Genomic DNA, 23783 nt, shown 5'->3' with positions numbered 1-23783 from the left:
CTGATTTATTTCATTATTCTTCCCATTTTTTTGCAAAAAAAAAAATGCAAACACAAGACACAAGATAGGAAATAGTGCAAATTTAAAAATCACAATCTGTAACAGCTTCTTGGAGATAAGAAATTTTGTGTTCTGAAATAACGAAGGAAGCTTTTGGAGGAAAAGCCAGTACTGGTTTAGGCCCAGGTTTCTGCAAATGGCATGTGTGTGGAAAGGAAGTGTGTCACAGAGTCAGAGTGTAAGGTTGTGGTGCCATTTGTGCTACTAACCAGCTCTGGAGTGCTGAGGAAGATATGTGCCCTCTCTCTGCTTCACTTTCTTCATCTGTACAAAGAAACCCTGGACTGGCTGATTTCTAAGGTGCTATCCACTCTACATTCCTGCAAATCTAAGTCAAAATCTTATAAATGATGTAGATGTATACACATCGTAGTCAGGGAGATAGAGACAAGGAAACAGTCAGAGTATCTTTGGAGTTTTCACAACTTGAGGCTTGACATACTACCCCCATTATCTTTGTACCTCTCCTCATCTCTCCTGTCCTCATCTCTAATATGCTTCATTGTCTAAGCACGAAAGTCCAAGGACAGCTTCTTCTACCAGATTCAAAGTTTCTCACTATCTACATTCCCAGGTGCATGATCTATAGTGGCAGTATATTTTTACAAGAATTTTGGAAAATGACTTGGGATGTTCAATTATTCTATATATATATGAATTTATTAGTGATAAAATAATAGCTTACAAATCTTCCTTACAGAACTATAATGTATGTAGATATTCCGGCCAGGAGGTGGAGCTTCATCATGCTCCCTCCCAAGAGTGGGTTAGACTTAGTGACCTAGTTCCAAAGACTAGACAGAAAAGGGAAAGGGATAAACAGTAACTGTATAGTGGAGAAACCTGGCAAACACAATGGGGACCAAGTAACGAAGGTTACTATCACCAGTGATATCATGTAACCCTGATACAATGTGACAAGAAAGGCACTTCACGTCTATGGTATTCTTTCCAAAAATGTATAATCCCAGTTAATCATGTGGGAAAACAACAGGCAAATCCAGACTGGGGGGCATTCTACAAGATATCTGCCAGTACTCCCCAAGACGGTCATGGTCATGAAAAGCAAGGAAAGACTGAGAAGCTGTCACATATCAGAGAAGGCAGGGAAAACATGACAGCTAAAACTAATGTGGCTGTCTGGATAAGATCCTGGAAGAGAAAGAGGACATCAATGGAAAAGCTGGTGAAATCTAAATAAAGTCTAGAGTTAAGAATTTAAAAAAAATTATTATTCAAATTAAAAATATATATCACTGCACTATGTGCACAGCTTTTTGTGTTTAATACAGCCATATAATTTACTTTTTTTTAATCTTTGCAATAATTCTGTGAGAAAGGTACTGATATTTTCATTCTACAGATGAAGAAAGTGAAGCTCATTACAATTTAAAACATTCATTAACAATAGACTGCTAATAGGTACCAGACAATTCAGAGCAGCTACTAAACAAATACATGATGAAACTGGAAGACAATCTTTATTTTACCAATTAGGTACCACATCAGAGAAATAAATTTTTAGGTGGAACTAATAGTGACATCATTTAAATATAAGAAGTCTCTTCAATGTGATATGTTTTTCTTTATCAGTATACACAGACTACAGACTGCTTTAAAATACTCCTTACTGTATATATTTTTTAATACCATTAAGTGATTTCCAGGACTCTATTCTTTATTTCTGAATCACAGTTAAGTTGCAGTAATCCGGGGTCTGCTTAACTTTCCAGTGAAGAATGCATTATTCTGAATAAAAAATTAATGAATCCATGACAAAGAGTTAAAGTTAGTGCAAATAAGATAAAGCTACAAAATGATTAATATTTCCTAATTTTAACATCCTTCTTATAAGCAAAGCACTGTAAGAATTATACAGAAAGACCCACCTACAGGAAATATTTAAACTACCCTGATTATTCTTTCATTTGCAGATATAAAAAACCTAAGGTTATAACAACGTTCTATTCAGTATGTGAAATACAAAGAACAATAGTCAAATATTTACAAATACTAAGATCTCTCTTCTTGGATCACCTCATGCTAATGTGAAGCCATGCAGTAAACATCCACTGTTTCAATGTTGTGTGTTAGTTGCTCATTAGCCTAAGAAACATGAACCTTATTCTGAGAATTCACAATTTACAGTATGAAACTGACACCAACTATCAGAGCAGGCAACCTAGTGCTAAAGAAACACTATAGATGTTAATAAATTCAATAAGACCAAGTGAAATGATGGTAAACTGGCCCTCAACGAGTCATAAGCATCACAGGTTTCTTAAGGAAACTGTATTTGGAGCAGCAGGTGAAGATGTGGTCCCATGGGCGCCTGGGTGGCTCAGTTGGTTAAGCGACTGCCTTCGGCTCAGGTCATGATCCTGGAGTCCCGGGATCGAGTCCCGCATCGGGCTCCCTGCTCGGCAGGGAGTCTGCTTCTCCCTCTGACCCTCCTCCCTCTCATGCTCTCTGTCTCTCATTCTCTCTCTCGCAAATAAATAAAATCTTTAAAAAAAAAAAAAAAAAAGATGTGGTCCCAGACCCAGAAGAAGACTGGGTTCTCAGTCCTGAGAAAGGTGCCCAAGTGACCGTGTGCGTTGTGCCAGAATGCTGATCCAAGTCCTGATGGAAACATATGATACTCAAGATGGGCCAAGTCTTATTTTTTAATAGCTGAGCTTCCAGCTGGCAACAAAAGAACCCTGTACCAGCTGCTGAGGAAATAATGTGCTGGGAGCTGGCAGGCACCAGCCCCTGGAAAGCCAACAGGTATGGGTACGCAGGGGATACCTAGGTGCTAGTGCCTCGATGGCAGAGGAGAGAGACAGTGTCACCACAGAACAAGTGTCCCAGGCCAGGCTCCAGCAAGGCATAGTGTATGGTATGGCAGGGACAGAGAGGTGCTTGTGGGTTGAGATGTAAATGGACCTTGGAAACAAGAAGTACACCAGGGTGAAGGCTGGCCTGCCCTCTGCCCTTCAGCCCTGTCTCTGCCCCTTTTCCTCCTACACACAGTTCTTTCACCATACACCCTGGCTACTGTTGTCAAAATAGAGATGGAGATACACAAATTTTCCAGAATAATTATTTCAACAATGCATAAAGCATGACCATAAAGTTAATGACCCTACTTGGAAGTTACGTGGAGGAATTATATTTCTGATTAAAGCATTAGACATCTCAATAGGTGATTTAAAATAACAATCCCAAATAAAGACAGACACAGGGAAGAATATTTACATTCTTATCTCCTTCACAATCCTCTCCTTAGCTCTTCCTGCTCCTCCTGGCTCAAGCAGGGCCCATGCTACAAGACTATGTTACAGAACATCACTGACTGATTACACAGCCACAAACAAGTCGTAAGTCAAGCTTTTTAAAAAGAATGATTCTTTTCAAAAACAAAACTAGAGGGAAAGCCAGGAAACCCTGTCCTAGATATTACAGTTGTTGTCAGCATCAGTATGGTCCGCTAATGGAAGTAAAAATAAGCAAATATAATTGTACATACATGTTTCTAACAAGAGATTAGGCATTTAAAAGGCACAGAATAAGAACAGAAATTGTTCGAGGATCTTCCGACACATTTACAAAGGCTTTGAAGCTTAGAGCCCTACTTTACTCCAAAAACTGCTCTGTCTCCTGAACACACAGTAAAGATCTAAGGTAATCATCCAGAGAATTCAACTGGAAGAAAACATAGATGCACAGATGCCTGTGGCTATCTGGGACCTTAGAGGTATATGATCTAATCATAGGAAGTCATACTATTCCATCATTTACAGATGGGGCCCTTTAAGATAGTAGACTGACAAAAGACCAGAGCCCCTTGGGTTCAAAAGGACTTTCAGTTGCAGAAGCACCCCAACTCACTCACTTACCCAACAAATGTTTACTGAGTGCTTACTATGTGCCAAGCATTGCACTAAGCTCTGGGGACACAGCAGTGAACAAGGGGACAGAGGCCTAGCCCACAACAGTTTACACTCTTTTGAAGAGTGGGACACGGGCACTGAATAAGTAATTTCATAGTGTGCTGGTTTAGCAGAGGGCTACAAAGGGAAAACATCTTGAAGAAAGAGAGATTTAAGTCCTGCCCATTTTTCTGTTGCTGTTCACCTAACTCCTCCAATATTTGTGCCTTCCTATATTTAAGCACTCACTATTCCACAAACACTTATGAAGCACTCATGGGAGGCAGGTAATGGGGGAGCTGATGAAGAATTGACTTAGTAGTGGGGATAAAAGATGGATATGATATAGGGTTCCTCTGCCCAAGGAACAGAGGCTCTGGTGGTGAAGACCACAAAGCATTTACCTGTAAGACAATACACATATGAAGTGATATGAGAGCAGGGAGGCAGCAGAAACCTCCTGCCTGGGGGGGTAGGATGACTGTCCTGAAGGATTAGAAGGACAAGGGCATTTTAGGCCAAGAGAGTTTCATGCACAACACCACAGAGATACGAAGATCTGTGAGAGGTCCTTGAGGCCAAGACAGGCATAGAGAAAAGAGAACAAGCACCAGAGTCTAACAAACCTGCACTTGAATCCCCTCCGTGGCTGTATGAGCTTGAACAACCTGCTTGAACATTCTGAGCCTCAGGTTTCTCATCTGAAAAATGGTGCTGGTGTGATCATCTTGCTGTATTATTGAAATAATTAGCAATGTACATAAGACTAAACCACAAGCACCAAAGACTCCATGCTGGTAATTAGGAAGAGAAGTGGTGGGGAATGAGACTGGCAGGCAAGTTTGGGTCAGATTGCTAAAAAGGGCCAAGTAAGCTAGATTGAGGTTTTTCCCCTATAGATACCTATAGGAATCATTATCCCCTACCTCCCACCTCGTGTCCTACCTGGGGTATGGTATAAAGCTTATGTGGAGATTCAGAGCTAATACTTTTACATTCAGGTCTCACTTCATCCTCATAGCAACCTTGGGGAGGATATACTTCTTTTATAAATAAGGCTAAGTGAAGTTCAATGTTTTGCCTAAAGGCACATAGCCATCAAGCAGCAATTTGCTCCTGCCTGTTTTCCTGCCCACATCCTGCACCATCTAGTTCACTTCTTGTCTTAGTCCCTCCCTTAGTCAGCAGTCCTCCTTCACCCTCACGACTCAACTGTTCGGAATGGTCAGCTTGCTGCCTAGCCTTGAAGCCCTCCTAAATAGCTGCCTTGTCCGCCTCTCCCCTTGGGCTCTGGTTCCCTTCGGATCACCCCCTCCACCATCTGCCAGCTCAAACCTGGACTGGCACTCTGCTGCCCCCTCCTGGCCTAGGCCGGAACCTCAACGGCTCCCCAGGTCTGCTCAGTCCTGACATTCCATTTCCTCAGTATCTCAAGATTTGAAAGAACTATACTAGTTTGCCGTAGATTATCCCAATACTTTCCTCAGCTTTCTATTTCACTAACGTATCATACATATACATGAAGAGTTCTGTCTGTTATGATTTTAGTTTGCTTCTAGTTACAGGATACATTCAGGAGAGCTTCTCAAGAGCTTACCTCATTGAATATTACTAATTTACATTACTCACGTTGAGGAAAAAAGGAGAGGAAGGACCCAGAGTCCCATAGGAGCCACTAAAAATGTTTCCACTCACACAAGAAATCTTCAGAGGCCTATTATGATTGAACACCTTAGGCCAAGCTGATTTATTGAATTACATATTGTGAATTTGGTCACATTTAATAATACAGTCTTATTTTCTCAGGGGTTATCCTAACAGGGAGCTTTGAAAAAAAAATAATATTCACTTGAATGAATAGGTAATAGGAAACTTATATCCTGTCAAAGATTAAACGTGGACTGACTAGTTGTCACACCTGAAGAACAATTTTGTACGCCTGTTGGAGCCCCAAATGAAAGGTTATCACCTACTAAGTTACAACAGTCACTAACCAGCTGTCCCCCAGTACAAGTGAGGCACAGCAAGATAAAAAAGTGCAATGAAGGCTAAAATGCAAGCCAAAGTCCCTATCAAGCAGTCCACAAGGACTTGAAGTAGGGAGAAATCATTCAAATGCTGCACTGTAGGTAGCAATAAACGTGTGCTCACAATGAACAGATTTGCAATCGCCTACTCTTCTTTGTTCTGGTTTGTAATATTAGTCAAGTTCTGTCTATAATCATGATATAAATCAAAGGAAGTACACTTTTAACAAAGACTGCTACTGCAAACTAGTAGAGAAAACAGTTAAGAACATATGTCATATCCATTACCTTTCTAGAAGACCACTCCAATCAGAGGGTTGTTCAAGTCTAGCCTTTTTTATCTTTTAAGAATATTTCTGTATTTTTGCACTTGGTGAATTTTTCAACCATATGACCCTGAAGCATGACTTAAGAAGTAATTGAGTAATGAGACTGCATTTGTTGACAGGGTTAAACTCAGCATCCTGGCACTAATGACCACAAGTCTGCAAGCACTGCCCACCAAACACTTCAGCTGCCTAAGACAGCAGTTGGCAAAATTTACCATGAAGTAGGTATATTAAAATTGAAGTTCTTGGGGCACCTAGGTGGCTCAGTCAGTTAAGCATCTGCCTTCGGCTCAGGTCACAATCCCAGGATCCTGGGATTGAGTCGAGTCCCATGTCAGGCTCTCTGCTCAGCAGGGAGCCTGCATCTCCCTCTCCCTCTGCCTGATGCTCCACCTGCTTGTGCTCTCTCTCTGTCAAATAAATTAATTTTAAAAATCTTAAAAAATAATAAAATATAATTGAGGTTCTTGAAAATAATATGAATTTGGGATTCAACAATAAAGAAAAACAAAATTCATTCAACCCTCTGATTGATGGGCAAGCGGTATTCTTTTTCTCTTTTTCTGTTTTCTGCCAAATGACTTCTTTGGTTACAATCGCAGTAAGTTCTTATCAAAACCTTTTATCAAGTAGTCTTAAAATGCATAACAAGTGCATATTTGTACCCACTTCCTCTTTCTGCACAAAGACACAACTTGCCATATGATTTCTTTTTTTGTTTGCATTTTTATCTATGTATCTGCTTTAAAAACATTTTCAAAATGTAGAATGTTATTTAAATAGAAATAAAGAAGCTTATTTAGTATCCACTCATAACTACCATTCTTTGATCCAATAATCATCCCAACAAAATGTTTTTATGAACATGCTCCCAAGTTATGTATATTTTTGTACCTGCAGATGCTATACATGTGCTACTGAACCAATCTGTAATGTGCTTTTTAAAACATCCAAAAAAAAATTAAAAGCAAAAATTAGAAGAATTTTTAAAAACAGATTCCCTAATACTTTCCTCTAGCATACCCTAGATGTGGACATCCCACTTAAGTCAAAATGTCAGTGACTGCTTTTATTTAGCTCTTAAGTCTATTCAAAATAAAAAAGAATTCTATTTTTTCAAAATATTATTTAAACGGAGTCCCAATTTAGCGGGCGCCTGGGTGGCTCAGTTCGTTAAGCGTCTGCTTTTGGCTCAGGTCGCGATCCCAGGGTCCTGGGATGGAGCCCCACATTGGGCTTCCTGCTCGGTGGGAAGTCTGCTTCTCCCTCTAAATCTCCCCCTTGCCTGTGCTCTCTCTCATGTTCTCTCATGGTCTCTCTCCCCCTCTCTCTCAAATAAATAAATAAAATCATTAAAAAAAATAATAAAGTTCATGCCCACCTGAAAAACTAGTATCAAAGTGAAAGGGAGATGCAAGGTAGTTTCTTGAATAAATGAAGTCTTGATATCATTTTAACTTGAAATTCTCATGTAACTGAAGAGGAGTAGAATTTTAACTTGACTGTTCTAGGTCAGAATTTGGCAAACCACAGGCCAAGAGCCTAATATGGCAGTCACTAGTTTCTGTATAGTCTGCAACCTAAAAATAGTTTTTACATATTTTAATGGTTTTTAAAAATCAGAAGAAGAAGAATATTTTGTGATGTGAAAATTATATGAAATTCAAATTTCATGGTCATAAATAAAGTTTTATTGGAACACAGCCATGTGCATTTGTTTCTGTGTTGTCTATGGCTGTTTTCACTCAGCCATCACAGAGCTGAATTGCCACAGAGACCATATGGTCCACAAAACCTAAAATATTAACAGTCTACTTCTTTATGGGCTCTTTACCAGGTCTAGGTAACTGATCTCAATCGCTTCAATCCCACTTCCCCTTTCTTATCTCATCATAGGCTGTGGGAGGTGTTTTTCTTCCCTTTCTTTCCTTCCTTTCTTTCCTTTCTCTCCCTCCCTCCCTCCCTTCCTTTCTAACAAACAGGGTAAGTTCTCTCTTACCCACCCCCCTGGTTTAAGGGTTAATGGTAAGTTCTGAGTCCCACAACATCAACCCAAGATGCAGCTGCTTCCATAGCCACCCTTTGCTCTCATCATGGTTACTTTCTCTTTATCTACCATTTGGGTTTTCAACTGATATAGATGTTTTGTTTTTACAGGCTCTCTTTGGCCTGACATCAGCTTACCCTCCCACCTTAACTGCCATGACAATGTTCATGTTTTATAAAGTTTGCACAAAAAAATGTGTATCCTGTGTTCTTCTGCCTGCTTTTGCCTTTTCTTAGAATGTACTTTCCTGGTATGTCCTTCACCAAAGCTCTTCCTGTTAAAATTCTGCTGAATTTCAAGGTCCACCCCTTCCATGAAGACTCCTCAATCCTCCCAGTCAGAATTATCACTCCATTTTTAGACCATGGTGATCGTCCAATCTCCACCTCATATTAGTTTTACTTATTATTTATCTCATATTAAATTTACAGTGAGCTACACATCTGGAAGTCAATATATAGTGTTCTACTCATCATATTCACTCATATTCCAGCCCCCTTGCCCCGCCACACACACTACCAACATACATTGCCTAGTTCATAGTTATACAGAAGGTCGGACCTGTAACAGAAAGGACTTTAGGTGGCACAAAGACATCGAATTAAGTAACAAAGAATCAAAAAATGAGACCATTATTCTCTTTTCAATTATTTTTCAGTTTTTCTGATTCCATCACAAAGAAATCCTCAGTTTGTGCTACTATGGTTTTAAACCTGCTAATCTTTGATAATCTCCCTTTTTAACAAAGAGAGAACAATCCTCAGGCTGGGAGCCTTCTGCAAAAAAGCATTTGTAGCCCCAGTTTAATAAAAATGCTTTGTTTTTACTGCAATTTATTTTTATAATTTGCTTCTATTTATGGCATGAATATAATAATGAAATTTAATTTCAATTTAATGAAAATAAGTATTCTCAATAAGTAAATTTAGGTTAACAAAATGGAGTAATTTAAACAAAAATATTAAGCAAATTATAGCACAGGTGGTATGCACATATGACAAAAATCTTAATGGCATTACATAGAAATGGGAGAAACATTTGGTTGTAGCAGATACTCGATAAAGTCAAATGATTTCAATCCATCAACCTCCTTCTTGTTAACCTTCTACATAACTAAAAGAAAATCATGTAAAAGACTAGCTTCTAGCTTCTGAAACAGTTGTTCTTAACAAAAAGGGGGAGGCGGTAACATGTGACAATGTCTAGAGACATTTTTGGTTGTCATACTTGGGGGTTTTGGGGGAGGTCTGCTTCTGTCATCTAGTGGGTAGAGGCTAGGGATACTATTAAACATCCTACAGTGCACAGGAGAGCTCCCACAGAAAGAATTATCTGGCCCCCAAAGTCTGTGGTGCCAAGGTTAAGAAACCCTGGTCTAAGAGAAAAAAGAAAACTCTACATGTAAGATCCTTTGCCCATTGTTATAAATCACTCTCTCTCCAGCATTGCTCCTTTCCTTATTTGCTCTTTGCCACTGATATGATTACAGAGGAAAATCTTCCACACTATTTTATATCATCCATATCCCCAGTGCCCCCAATTAGCAATAAGAATTTAAAAATGGACTGTACTGAAGAGTCCATATCCTTTATGTGCTCACAATATACCATCAAAATTTAGATTTAACTTCCTAATTAAGCCACGGGAGTTATAAGATTTTCAGATGATCCATTATCAAAGAGGAAAAAAAAAAAGACTAATGTAATTTGAGTAAAACCTTGATTCTAGCTGCTATTGATTTCATGATTTCACGTAAAGTTATTCTTTGGCCTGATTTAAATGGTTCATTGACTCAATATATTTTACAGAATAAACCTGACCTTGAAATTTTAAAAATACAATTTTTACTAGATATATGAGCTATGCTAGCTTTCCCAAAAGGGAGTCTGAAGAAAACTACTTTTAAAGCTAGCCAAAAAAACAAAACAAACAAAAAACATTAACATAAAAAAATAATAACCAGAAGCTGAAACAGCTACCACTCAGCATTTTATTCTCAAATATATTACTGCAAACACTAATCCATACATATATTCTGAGGGTAAAGTGTTTACAAGAAAGTTCTTTGAAGCTATTTTGTGGTTAGTGTTTTGTTTCTCTTTCTGTCTCTCTTTTTTACTCAAGTAAAGTTCTCTAGAACAGTTTAGAAGCAAATAGCACCTGTGTCTTTTTTTTTTTTTTTCAAAATTAGGAGTTATTTTTACCCTCGTAACAGTATTTAAACATGGAAAAACAGTGTGTTCTAAAGTAATGATCCTATCATAGTCATCACTTAATTTTAAGGCTCTTTACAATGAGTAGATTTCCAAATTTAACATTTACTATGTATTAAAGTTAGTGGTTGGTATAACTTGGAGGTATTTCATACCTTTACATTCAAGTTGATTTAACTTCCTAATTCTGAGATGCCTGTGGCAAAATGATAGTGAAGGTGAAACGGAATCCTTTTCATTTCAGAGCCACAAAGCTCTCTGCCAACAGAAAAGGAGCATTATTTTCAACACCTACAAGCTACAGAGGTGACAGTTATCAGGACTCCCACCGTGATGAAAGAAAACTAGCACACATGAGATTATGGTCTCATATTTTAGGGAGAAGATAAACAAGTCATCTGATTTCCCTTTCCCTGGGGTCATGCCCACTGTTCCTGGCCCATTTCATTATCATTCACTCACTCTCTTAAAATCATTTGTTGGGCACTTGCCCAGCACTGAGCTCTGTGCTAGGCACTGAGCACATGATAGTGAACCAGCCAAATCCACAGACTGCCTTCTGGGAGCTTACAGTCAGTGTTCAAGCATGTGTACCCGGGTGTCTATTCTCCCACTTGCTCCTGAGCCAACTGCCTGAGAGAAGAATTGGATGCCCAGAGAACAACAGAGGGACCAAACAGTTGTATTTTTAATTCCTAGTTAGATCCCCAAAAGAGCTTAAGATAGTAAGTGCAGTGTGGGTGGCAGGAGAACCATAACCAACAGTATATTCTAGATAGGCTGTGGGGTCCTAAAGGACAGTGTGGGGGAAAACCAAGGGTATGAGAAGTACTGGCTAAAAATGGCTCAGGAAGGGGCTCGAACAAAGACAGGGAAGGAGAAAGAGAGGATCTGACTCCTCACCAGGCAGGAGCACTGGTTGGAGCCCTGCTGTTAGAAAATGCACACTTTCATGTTTCCTTACAGGAAGTATCTGCTGCCCATTACCCAGGGCCAGAATTAAGTGTTACCAAGTGGAATACACAAGTGTTCAGGCCTCTGAATTCCTCCCCTATATAGTAAAGGTGCTGCTGGCCCAGCCTCCTGCCCCCTCAGCCATTTCAGAGTACAGTACACCCAGCAGATCTTGGGGAGACACTAGAGTTTTTCCAAAATGTCGGGAAGGGGAAACCCAATGAGGACTTACAGGCAAAGACAGGAGAACTTTCTACAGAGTTGTGCCAATGGAGACCACTCAGTGTTACCAGCTGGTCTGCAGGGCATTTTTCAAAAGGGGTCTGCCTCATATTTTAATCTGGCATACACAGATTTATGGCCCAGAACAGCATTTTCATACTGAGTCACAACGCATTAGTGAGATATGAAATCATGTGGATTCAGCCAATATTTTAATGAAATAGAATAAAATCAAACAGCATAGAATAGGAAATATTAGAGTACACTGTTGGTAGTAAGAATAAACATTGTTTTATGAAACTTGTTTCCATTCTAAACACACACACTGTTTCTATTTTACACAAACCTATGTCTCACTATCTAAATCTATTTGGTTCCTAAGCAATAATACATATAGCAAGGGATCCTATGAAACTCTGCTTTAATTCCTTTGCCATATAAATGTACTCCTTTAAATTGTGGATCAGGTTGGGTGGGGGCGTGATGGTGATTGAAATTCACTAGCTTAAAGAAACTATAGTTAAGTAGAATGGAAATTTATTTAAAAATTTATTCCAAGATAATTTAACACACTCTTCTTTTGTACTAGTTATCTTTCATTTGGTTTCCCTTAACTTTTGTGTGTGGGAATACATCTCATTTTGCATACATTCTTTCAGTCTCATATTACAGAGAGAAACAAAAGGTGGGAAATAACTGCAAACAGGACTTGGGTTTGGATGCATAATCCCCACCACAGGGCAGCCCAGGCCAAATCCTGTCGGTCCCTGTGCCAAACCACTGGACAGAATCTGGACCAGAAGCAGGCTCTTTTCTCCCTTAGAAAAAACTTTAAAAAGCCAATTGCTCAAATCACTGGGCAAAGGACCAACTACTCTCTAGGATAGGGAGCCTTGAATAGGATCATGGCCAGTTCATATTTATAAACAGAACTGAATTTGTTGGGGCATCACAATTTTTGTAAACTTTTTGACAAACTCTATAAACAAAGCAGTATTTTCAAAAGTGATTTTAGAAAAATTAAATTAGTTTGCCTGATACTCTTTAAATAATCCTCCTTACCCCCACCCCCACCACTCACCCCTTATCCTGATACATATATATATAGTAAAAATAAGAGCTATCACACGGCCGTGGGCTACCTGTGAAACAGTGTTGCCAGCACTATACAGGGACTTCAACTGGCTTTCACTGCGCTCCCTAAAATTCCCAAACACATCCCCAGGGTGTGCTGCCCTAATAGTCACATGTCCAATCTTCTTTAATTCAGGAGTCACTAGCCTACAACAGATAGTTTTAACAGAGGAATGACTACTCACAAATTAACTTAATCTAGTGGGGATTGTCAATACCCTGGAACTAACCACAATGACATTCCACACCAAGGTCTTTGTTCCCTTAACATCTTAATGACAACTGTGTAACTAATGAATTAAATGTTTTGGCCTTAGAGTCACCACTGATAGGCAGATTTGGCCCAAAACTGAGAGTTAAGAGAGTAAAGACTTGAAACCAATCGACTGAGTCTCAACTTTATCCCTAGTGGAGGAAGGAAGACTTCTGTCAGTCAATACCTATAATTATAATTCTGCTATATTCTCTGGCTATATAGATTCTCTGTATTATATCTGTAACATTAGTTGCTTTATGTTTTAGGTTTATTTTGTTGAAAAAAATAACTGATCATGGAGTGACATTTCTCAGTCTCAGCCAAATGGAGTAAGTATGCACCTCACCAATACTGCCATCTGCAGAGAACTTACCTAATACACATGACTACTGAAAAGCAGCAAAAGAGAGAATTTTTAGTTTTCTCAAAATATTCTAATTCTGTGATTTGCAAGGTAATCAAACAACTAGAAAGCAAGTGAGAACCTCAGCAATACATAATTATTTATATTTGTCTTCCAAATTTGTCTTCCAATTTTGTCTGCAAAATATAGCACAAAGCTTTTTTAAAAAATAAACTTCAAATTCCTTAGGTTTTCCCTACGAAGTCTACCATCCATAGATGTGTACAACTGACAGTTTATTTTTTTCTAACCAATTTTCCATTCGTCAAATTAAAGAAATGTCTTGAGTTTCCTGATGGCAAAGCTATTCATAAAGATAATATGTGTTATTGAGAAGTCCGAGTCAATTAGGCATCTAGGGCAAACGTTACTCAGAAAGCAGTTAGATTTGGTGGTGGGACAGTCCCTTTAGCACCAGCAGACACTTCCTCTACTAGGTGGCAGTTTCTAAAACACCAAGTAAACAATTGTAAGTAGATTATCTCTTTAATCAGAAATTTGCACTGCTCCGCTGCAGCTCACCGTACACTTATAGTAAGGTTCGAATCTGAAGAAAGGAGACACTTCATTTATTTCCAACCTATTAGCGAATGTATACAATAGCACATCTTCAGATGAACATTGAAAATTTTGATCAAAGTAGGATATGTATGTATATACTATTCAATGCCCAAGTATTTTGGAACATTTTTTTCAAGATTATTTATTTGAGAGAGACAGAGGGCACGAGCGAGTGGGGGGCATAGAGGGAGAGGAAGAATCTCAAGCAGACTTCCCACTGAGCATGGAGTCCATTGCAGGGCATGGATCCCAGGACCCTGAGATCATGGCTTTAGACAAAATGAAGAGTTGGATGCTTAACCAACTAAGCCACCCAGATGCCCTGGAAAATTTTTAAACAATGACAAAAGACTACATTTTCATTCAGAAATTTTTCCTTTCTTACATACCTTCTATATCTATGAGCCATTAATAGTAGTGGCAAATTGGGGGGGGAGGGGTGTGAGGTGACCCTTACACCTTCCCACCAAGTACCAAAATCCATAATCCTACACTGTGGTCTTCAATGGCATTAAAAAAAAAAAAAATGGTTCTTAGCTAAACTCTTTCCAACAAAAAGAGAATAGAAAATAAAATTACAAGTATTAAGTACAGAAGCTTCAACTTGTCAACACTTGAAATTACATTTTCAGATTCCCTACCATAAACGGCCTGGATCTAAAATGAGTGTTGAAAGGAATTCTCTTTACCTACCAATAACAGAAAGGAAAGAAGGAAAAAAGAAGAAGGGAAAGAAAAAAATAATTTTCTATGTTTAAAAATTTGAGAACATATGGCATCATCCACATGGCAAAACCACCCTCTACCTGTTTGGATCTTCAGAGGAGAGATGAGGGACATTTCTGCAACCCCAGAGAGATAGATTTTTGCATATATAATTTAAATAAATCACTCCAGCATGAAAGAAGAGCAGAATTCTTCTAATTACCACTGCCTAGACCCCTTTTGCTGTTTTTTCTTTAAAGCCACACTAGTTCATTATTCTGCCTTCAACTCTCTTAAATGATTCATTCCCCCCTTTCACTCCTGAGCAGACTCTGCAAGGAAGCTAGTATTTAAGTTTAATTTCTAGTGCCACTTGCTTTGGAGAGTTTGATGAGAGGAAAGGGGAAGAATCTAATTTAATAATTCTGTCATGGTTTGGAGAGGCACCCTCCTCCCCTACCCCAAAAAATAACTAGACAAACAAGACCCTCTGGCAAGCTATAATCGTGAGCAAAGACACCAGTCGGGAAAGCAGGGCCCACGTGTGGTGGGAGCTGTCACCCAAGGGAAGTGGCAGCCGGCGAGGAGGAGGGAGCGAGGGTGGGAGAGTCGGGCTGCTGCTCGCAGCTGCGCCGGCCTGGGCGCTCCGAGAGACACCCGACTCCCAACTTGAATGTGCTTAGCTCTCTCCTAGACACTAGGCGGGGAGAAATCAAAGGACAGGGAGGCTGGCTCCCGCATCCCCGGGAGCAGTCCCTGCAAAAGGGACTGCCCCCGGTGCGCGCCGCGGGCTTCCCCAGAAGCCCAAGCCCGTGCGCAGTACGCGCGACTCCACCACGTCCAGGGTGCCCCCCGCCTTACCGTCCCAGCTCCGACTCCACCTCGAAGAAATCGCTCAAAGCATCTCTATTGGAACCTTCGATCCAGTAATCCGGGACGAGGCTCCCGGCCCCCGGGGCCACACTGGCGGTGACCGAAGAGCAGGACGAGGCGGAGCACGAGGGCACCGTGACTTTGAGCATCTTCGCGGCGGGACTCCGGAAGCCGCCACCGCTGTCGCTGCCGCTGCCGGAGCGAGAAGCCCGGCCGCCCGCCGCTGCCTGCAAACGCAGGAGCGAGAGGTGGCGTCCTTCACACACTCGCACACACCCACCGCCGCTGCCGCCAGCGCCGCGGCCGCCGCCGCCGCCGCCTTCCCCCGGGGCCTCCCCCGGTTCCCTGGGCTGCGTGCAGGCTGCAGCTCCTTTCCTGCACACTCGGAAAGGAGGGAGGGAGGGAGGGAGGAAAAGAGGGTGGGAGGAGAAGGGGGCGAAGAACTAGGAGAGGGTGTGGAAGGAGAACCCAGTCGCCACCAGCCTGAGAGGAGAGGCGGAGGCACTGCAAAGGGGAGAGATTCCCTCCCCCTTCGCTCCCTCCCTCCCCACCTCTCCTCCTCCCTCCGCCGAGCCTTTCCAGCCCCCTCCCTTTTTTCCTTTCTCCCTCCCAGGCTGTGGCTGCGGAGGTGCCGGCTTGGGCGGCTCCGGATGCTAGGAGCTTGGGGAAAGCACGAGGACCAGAGCATCATCCCACGCGCCCTCCCGCGGAAGCCAGGAACCTGGAAGGCACCACGCGCGCAGTGGGACGCTTGCCCCAGGAGTGGCGGATGCCCAGCGCGCTCTGGGAGCACATGGGTCTGGACCACCTAGCAGCAGAAGCGTGAGAGAGGGACCTGGCTGTCATCGGCGCTACTCATCCTTCCCGGAGAGCGTCTAGGTGGCGAGTCCCTCCCACCTATCACCAGCTAATCAGCTATCCCCTGTTCATCCCTCTGTCAAAGCTTATATTGGCAGCTGGGGAGGGTGCCCTGTGGTCGCCGATCTCCCAGAGCTCCTGTGCCCGCCCCCGTGATAGCTGGAGGAGAGGGAAGCGCCTGGGTCCTCACTGACCTGACTCACCTTTGAGTGAAGTCTTCAGTTAGAAGAGACGGAGCTGTGCTGCCGCCGACACTGCCCCCTTTAGCACTGTTAGCGCTCCTGAAAGGGCAGGTGTTTGCTGAGTGCGGTTCACTTTCAACCTCTGAAGGCTAGAACAGAAATGACCCAGAGAATTACAGGTCTGGAAGGGCCCTGTGGAAGCCTTAGGGGGGGGGATCGGTCACCATTCATGACAGAGAAGATTGCTACATTTAAAGCTCTTTACTCTTCCAAGGAGATGTGTCCCATCACAAGCATTCCAATGTCTGTCAACCTTCACACTGCTCTTCTAAGTACTGGTTAAATGTATCCCGTTTGTATTTCTACCCTTGAACTTTTTTTCTTTCTGGATTTCAGCAAAGACAAACAACAGTCATGTTCTGTAATAAATATATATATAAATAGTTATTACATCAATCTCATTTCTGGCTAAATAACTCTAGGCCCTTTCTTTAACCTTACTTCACAGGTGTTACTTTCAGTACTTTTTTTTTTTTTTTACTTTCCTCCAACATGCAATAAACTCTTCTCATATGTCCCCATTCCTGATAACACCAATAAACAAAGTCCAGTATTCTCCTCTAACTTATTGATTTATTTCTGACTCTTAAGAGCTTTCATGCTATATTGGTGAACTACCCTCCCCCCCAAAAAACCATAAAAAACAAAAACCAAAAATTAAATGATTAGTGATAGGAATATGATCCTTAGTTGATTGGAAATGAAAAAATAAACATAAAAACTATCCCTCACAGATGATTTTATGAAGATGAGCATATGCTCAATTTACAAATGGCCTAAAAAATAGAAAGTATATGTCGATTCATATATATTCAGTGAAATAATGAATTCTTTGGTGAAAGACTGAAAATGCTTACACAACATTACTTCTCAGAGAATGAGTTCACTAATCTTCATGTTAGAAAATCAAGTTCATACTCAAAGCAAGCTAATAAAGCTCTAAAGTAAATTCTAGTTCTCATGAAGTAGGTTTCCTTTGGCTTGCACTGACTGGTGGAGGAAGGGCATGGAGTAGTTGCTAGGCCATTTTTATTCACACTTCTTTAAGGCAAGTTCTGAAGTGGCAGCACTGCATGTATATACTTGTCTGTTGTGAGCAATTCTTTTACAACATAAGTCCAAAGCAAGCATATTACATTGAAAGAGATGATAAGTCTTTTTACTCTTGCTATTTTAAGGAAAAATAGCCAAAAATACACCATTTCATGGTATAGAGGAGATTGCAGAACTGATATTTACATTCAACACTGGTTTAGTCATTTGATATACCTATGCTTTTCAAAACTGACTTTTGTAAAAGTGCTATTAACTGATGTTTCAAAAGAGGGTATCTGGTTTAATAAATCAGTTTATGTTTATTTAAAAATAGAAGATGAAAATAAATATTATCTTAAGACAAGAGGAACAGGATTGAATCCAGATGATTTATCTTCACTCCTTACGAAATATCATTTAAAATGATCGGAAGAAGAACAAAGGCATATATCCACAAAAAGAAAGAGAGAAATAATATCAACTAAATCCCAGAATCTAAGAACAGATGGACAAATGGTAACTGACTTAGAAGACTGGATATACCTGAAACCCAGATTCAAAATGGGAGAAGCCATTGAGAAAAAATCTAAGTCTTACCATAAAATTCCAGATATGCTCAGGAATTGAGTATCAGATCCTTCTAAAGTTGGAACAGAAAATAAGATATCAGTTGAACACTTTTATAAGAAGTTTCTTAGGCCCCTACGTTTCTTCTTCCACCATTCACAGCCAAAAAACACACTTCCCAAACCCTTGGAAAAGAGAGGAGATTTAATCTTTGAAAATGTTGAACAGAAAATGAAATATGTTTTATATCACAAGATACAGCTAAGACCATATTGAAAATAGAGGGATTCATGAAACTCTACAACAAAATATGAGATTTCCAGGTCCATTAGGCTCCCAGAATGCTGAAAAATGGGCATATATCTATCATATCCCCAGCCATACAAGAAATTAAAGGATTCCTCACTAAGAAAACTAAATAATTCAAGGAGAGAGGGACCTATGGATACTGACAATTAGGATACTTCCCAACAACAAAAACCTAATTTTTCTCAATACCTTACAGTGAAGGCTATCATTGAACAGGCCAAGGGATCCAAAGCTTCTAATTGCCTATTTTTTGTCTCACTCAAACATGCATGGATACAGTTCCATTCTGATACGGCAGAGTAGCTGGTATGACTAAACCTCCTGTATATAACAATTATAATCTCTGGATTAAATATAAAAGGATTCTTTAAATGTGCAAAAGTTCCACCAAAATCAGAAAACTGAAAATTATGTAACCCACAAAAGAAAGGAACGTTTCTGAATTAGATGAGCATTTATTTAGCTTTTCCTCTGAGGGCTCTGCAAGCAACACAACTCTTAGTAGCTTGAGGTGTCAGAAAACAGAATTCAGGGCTGGCAGAGAGGCTAGAAATTGAGGAGCAAATTCCAAAAAGGAGGGAGCACAGTGAAAGAATCCAACAATCCACATATAAATTGTGCTCAAATACTAGGCTAATCTCTGAACTACACATAATGTGTGGGAAACTCCAAGGAACTCAGCAGAAAGCACAAAGCATTAACTGGAAGGTTGAAAAGCTGAGAAAAAATTTCAGCTGTTACTTACCTCAGGAGAGAGACACGGTTTGGAGTATGAGTTTCACCAAGTTTAACTGTGTGTTACAAGAAAGAAAGAAAAAAAAACTCTTTAAGAAAAAAATAACAGAATCCAGAATCTCTGCAAGGAATCATTGACAACCTAGTATACAATTAAAAAAAATATTAGATATGTGAAGGGGTAGAAAAATTTGAACCACAGTCAAAAGAAATATCAACCAATAGAAATCAACACCAAGATGATTTAGATAGATTGGTATTCATAGGCAAAGAATTTAAAACAGCTATTATAAATATGTTCAAATAATTTTTTAAAAAGATAATCACAATGAGTGTACAGATGGGTAATACTATTAGAGAAATGGAAACTACTCAAAAGAAAAAAATTAGAAATTTATGAATGGGCAAACTATCTGAGATTCAAAAAAAAAAAAATCACTCGGGGCGCCTGGGTGGCTCAGTTGGTTAAGCGACTGCCTTCAGCTCAGGTCATGATCTCAGGGTCCTGGGATCGAGCCCTGCATCAGGCTCTCTGCTCGGCGGGAAGCCTGCTTCTCCCTCTGGCCCTCCCCCTGCTTGTGTTCCCTCTCTCACTGTCTCTCTCTCTGTCATTAAAAAAAAAAAAAAAAATCACTCAAATTGCTTACGGAAGAGTGCAAATTACAGAGGAAATAGTGGGTGAGCCTGAAGATAGACTATGCTATCTAACCTCCAAGATAGTCCCCCCCAATCATCACCTACCACACTGAATCAGGGTTGACCTATGTGACAAATAGAACATGGTAGAATAAGGGTATGTGACTTCTACAGTCATAAAAGCATTACAGAATTTGCCTTGACCTCTTGGATTGCTCATTCCAAGGGAAGCCAACTTACATGGGATTCTCAAACAGCTCCATGGAGATGGTAATGTGGAGAGGAACCAACTTACTAGCCATGTGAGTCAGCCACCATAGAAGTAAATTCCCCCAGCCCCAATCAAACCATCAAATGACTACAACCCCAGCCAACATCTGACTAAAACTTCATAAGAGACCTGAGCTGAGCCACACAACAATTCAGAATTTCAAATAATTCAGGATTTTCTGAATTCATAGAAACCGTAGGAGATAAATGATTACTGCTGCTATAAGTCACTAAATTTTGGAGTAATTTATTTTGCAGCAATAGAGAATTAATAATAGCATAGCTATAGAAATTATCCAATTTAGATAACAATAACAACAGAGAATGAAAGCAAAAAGTTGGGAAAAAGGGGGCGTGGGGACAAATCTCAGTGAATTATAGAACAATATCAAGATATCTTACATATCACTGGGCTCCCGGGAGATAGAGAGAAAGGACTGGGGCAGAAAATTTATTTGAAAAAATGGCAGAAAGTTCCCCAAAGTTGATTTTGGTAAACAACATCAACTTATAGATTCAAGAATTTCAGAAACCCAAACAGAATAAGTAGAAATAAAATCACACATAGGCCCATCTAAGTTAAATGCTTAAAAACAATAGATTAAAAAAACAAACAAACAAAAACAGTTTTGAAAGCATCCCCTGCTGGAGGCATGGGGGAGAAAGACAGAGAAAGAGAGAAGTAAATATATTATATATTATAGGGAAGTAATAATACAAATGACAGATGACTCCTCATCAAAAATAATGTAAGCCAAAAACAATGGAATGATACCTCTAAAGTTATTTAACTTTGAAGATATTTAACTACAAAAAACAAAACAAAACAAAAACAAATCCGGAGATCCAGAATTCCATACTAAAGGAATTTTTTTTTGAGGGGGTAGGAGCAGAGGGAGAGGGAGAGAGAGAATCTTAAGGGGGCTCCATGCCTAGCACAGAGCCCAATACAGGGCTCAGTCTCACAACCCCGAGATCATGACCTGAGCCAAAATCAAGTTGGACACTTAATCAACTGAGCCACCCAGGTGGCCCTAAAGGAATATTTTTAGGCTGAAGGGAAAGAAACAAAATGAAAACTCACATACACAGAAAAGAATGAAGATAGCAGACATGGGATATACATGTAAACAGAAAAAGCTCTAGTTCTTATTCTCCCTTTTATTTAAAAGACAACTCATGGTTTAAAGCAAAAATTATAATATTGAATTTTGTGCGTTATAGTAAAATATGATACAAAATACTACATATAAATCCTTCTATATAATGTTGAGGAAAAGACAAAATTAAGTGACAGAATGCAGATCAGTGGTTCTCAGAGGCCAAGACAGGGTAGACAATTGATCAAAAATGGGTTTGAGGGCATTTGGAGTGATAGAAAGTTTTATATCATGATTTTGATGGTGCTTATATGATTTTATTATGTGATATGTCAAAACTCTTTAATTATACTTTAAAAATTGATGTATTTTATTGTATGCAAACTGTATCTAATAAAGCCAATTAAAATTTATAGTAACTATGTAGCCAATTCTTTAACTTAGCCCAATCAAAAGTCCATAAATACTGAAAAGGAAGAAGTTAAACTGTTGTCATTTATAAATGACTTGATGTTTTACACAGAAAATCCTAGGATTTGACTTAGACTACTAAAATTATTAAATGAATTTGAAAAGGTCACAGGGTATAAGATCAAAATAAAACTATCAATTGTATTTTTAAATACTAGCAGGAAACAATTGGAAAATGGAATAGAATAAAAAAGCACAAAAATAATCTTCTATTGCATAATCTACCAAATATTGCTAAGAGAAATAAATGGAGGGCGCCTGGGTGGCTCAGTTGGTTAAGCGACTGCCTTCGGCTCAGGTCATGATCCTGGAGTCCCGGGATCGAGTCCCGCATCGGGCTCCCTGCTCGGCAGGGAGTCTGCTTCTCCCTCTGACCCTCCTCCCTCTCATGCTCTCTGTATCTCATTCTCTCTGTCTCAAATAAATAAATAAAATCTTAAAAAAAAAAAAAGAGAGAAATAAATGGAAAGATATACTATATTCATTGATTGAAAGACACTATATTGTTAACATGTCAATTATCCCCTAATTGGTGTATAGGCTAATTTTAGTAGTCTTTGTAGAAATTGAAGTCTATTCTAAAATGTGTGAAGAAATACAAAATACCTGGAATACAAAAACAATTCTGAAAAAGAACAAAGCTGGAGGTCTCACTCTTTTGAATTCAAAACTTACAATAAAGCTACAGAAATGAAATCTTACAGAAATGAAAACAGTACAGTATTGGTGTAAAGACAAAAAGAATAGGTCAACAGAACCGAATAGGGAGTTCAGTATATACATGTGGTCAATTAATTTTTGTAAAAAGTATCAAAGCAATTTAATGAGTAAAGGAAAGTCTTTTCAGTAAATAGTACTAGAACAACTGGATAAATATATAGGGAAAAATGAAGCTCAATCTTTTCCTCAGAGGCAAAATTAATTTAAGATGGATAAGCCTATGCATATAAGCTAAAACTACAGTAGTACTTCTAAAAGAAAATACTTACGAATATCTTCAGGAACTTGTAATAGATAAAAATATCTTAGACAAGACATTGTGGGCTCTTAAACATAAGAGAAAATATTAAAAAATGGAATTTATCAAATTTTAAAACTTCACATCAAGAGACAAAATTAAGAAAATACAAACACAAGCCACACACTGAGAGTCAATATTCTTAATACAAGTATCTGACAAAGAATATATATCTGGAATATGTAAAGAATTCTTAGAAATCAATACAAAGATTAAATAAAAACAATTAAAAGACTTCTGGTTTCTGCTTAGAAATGCTTAGGATGTAGAGAACTGCAAAGAGCATTGCTCCAATCCTTATACTACAACAAAGAGCCAAAATGCAAGGTCAAGATGTTCTTATCCCTTCACAGAACTGAGGTCACAGAACAAACAAGTAATCTAAAATCTTAGGACAGACAGGTGTCCACGGGAAAAATGGCAGTTGCTTACCTGTGGCAAACATAGCCACAAACCAGTAAAAATTATTCATGAAGAGTTAACAAATTGGCGATGTTGAATGTGGGCTTACAACAGAATGTGAAACCCCTGGGAACAACATATATAAGAGCTCACACCTTCTTGCAGGTTTTTCTCCACTGACTCTACTGGGCACACAAAAAAATGGTTGAGAGGGATGCCTGGGTGGCTCAGTCAACTAGGCGCCTGCCTTCAGCTCAGGTCATGATCCCAGGGGTCCTGGGATTGAGTCTGCATCGGGCTTCTTGCTCAGCAGGGAGCCTGCTTCTCCCTCTGCCTGCTGTTCCCCCTGCTTGTGCTCTCTCTGACAAGTAAATAAAATCTTAAAAAAAAATGGGTGAGAGTCCTGAGAAAGCATGCCTCGTGGTGCAGACCTAGAGGAAGA

The 23783-nt window shown here is 39.6% G+C and overlaps 1 protein-coding gene across 1 annotated transcript in view; it reads right to left on the bottom strand.

The window, feature by feature from the left end:
• Positions 1-15847, bottom strand: part of CAMK4 (calcium/calmodulin dependent protein kinase IV) — a 201352-nt gene extending 185505 nt beyond the window's left edge. Inside the window, exon 1 of the mRNA XM_021698985.1 lies at positions 15687-15847. Within this exon, the coding sequence (XP_021554660.1) occupies positions 15687-15847 (161 nt within the window). The remainder of the gene's footprint in view (positions 1-15686) is intronic.
• Positions 15848-23783: the final 7936 nt, after the last annotated feature.

This window comes from Neomonachus schauinslandi, chromosome 7 (assembly GCF_002201575.2).
Source record: "Neomonachus schauinslandi chromosome 7, ASM220157v2, whole genome shotgun sequence".
In the NCBI taxonomy this organism is placed as follows: domain Eukaryota; kingdom Metazoa; phylum Chordata; class Mammalia; order Carnivora; family Phocidae; genus Neomonachus; species Neomonachus schauinslandi.
This window is presented reverse-complemented; position numbering and strand designations above follow the sequence as displayed.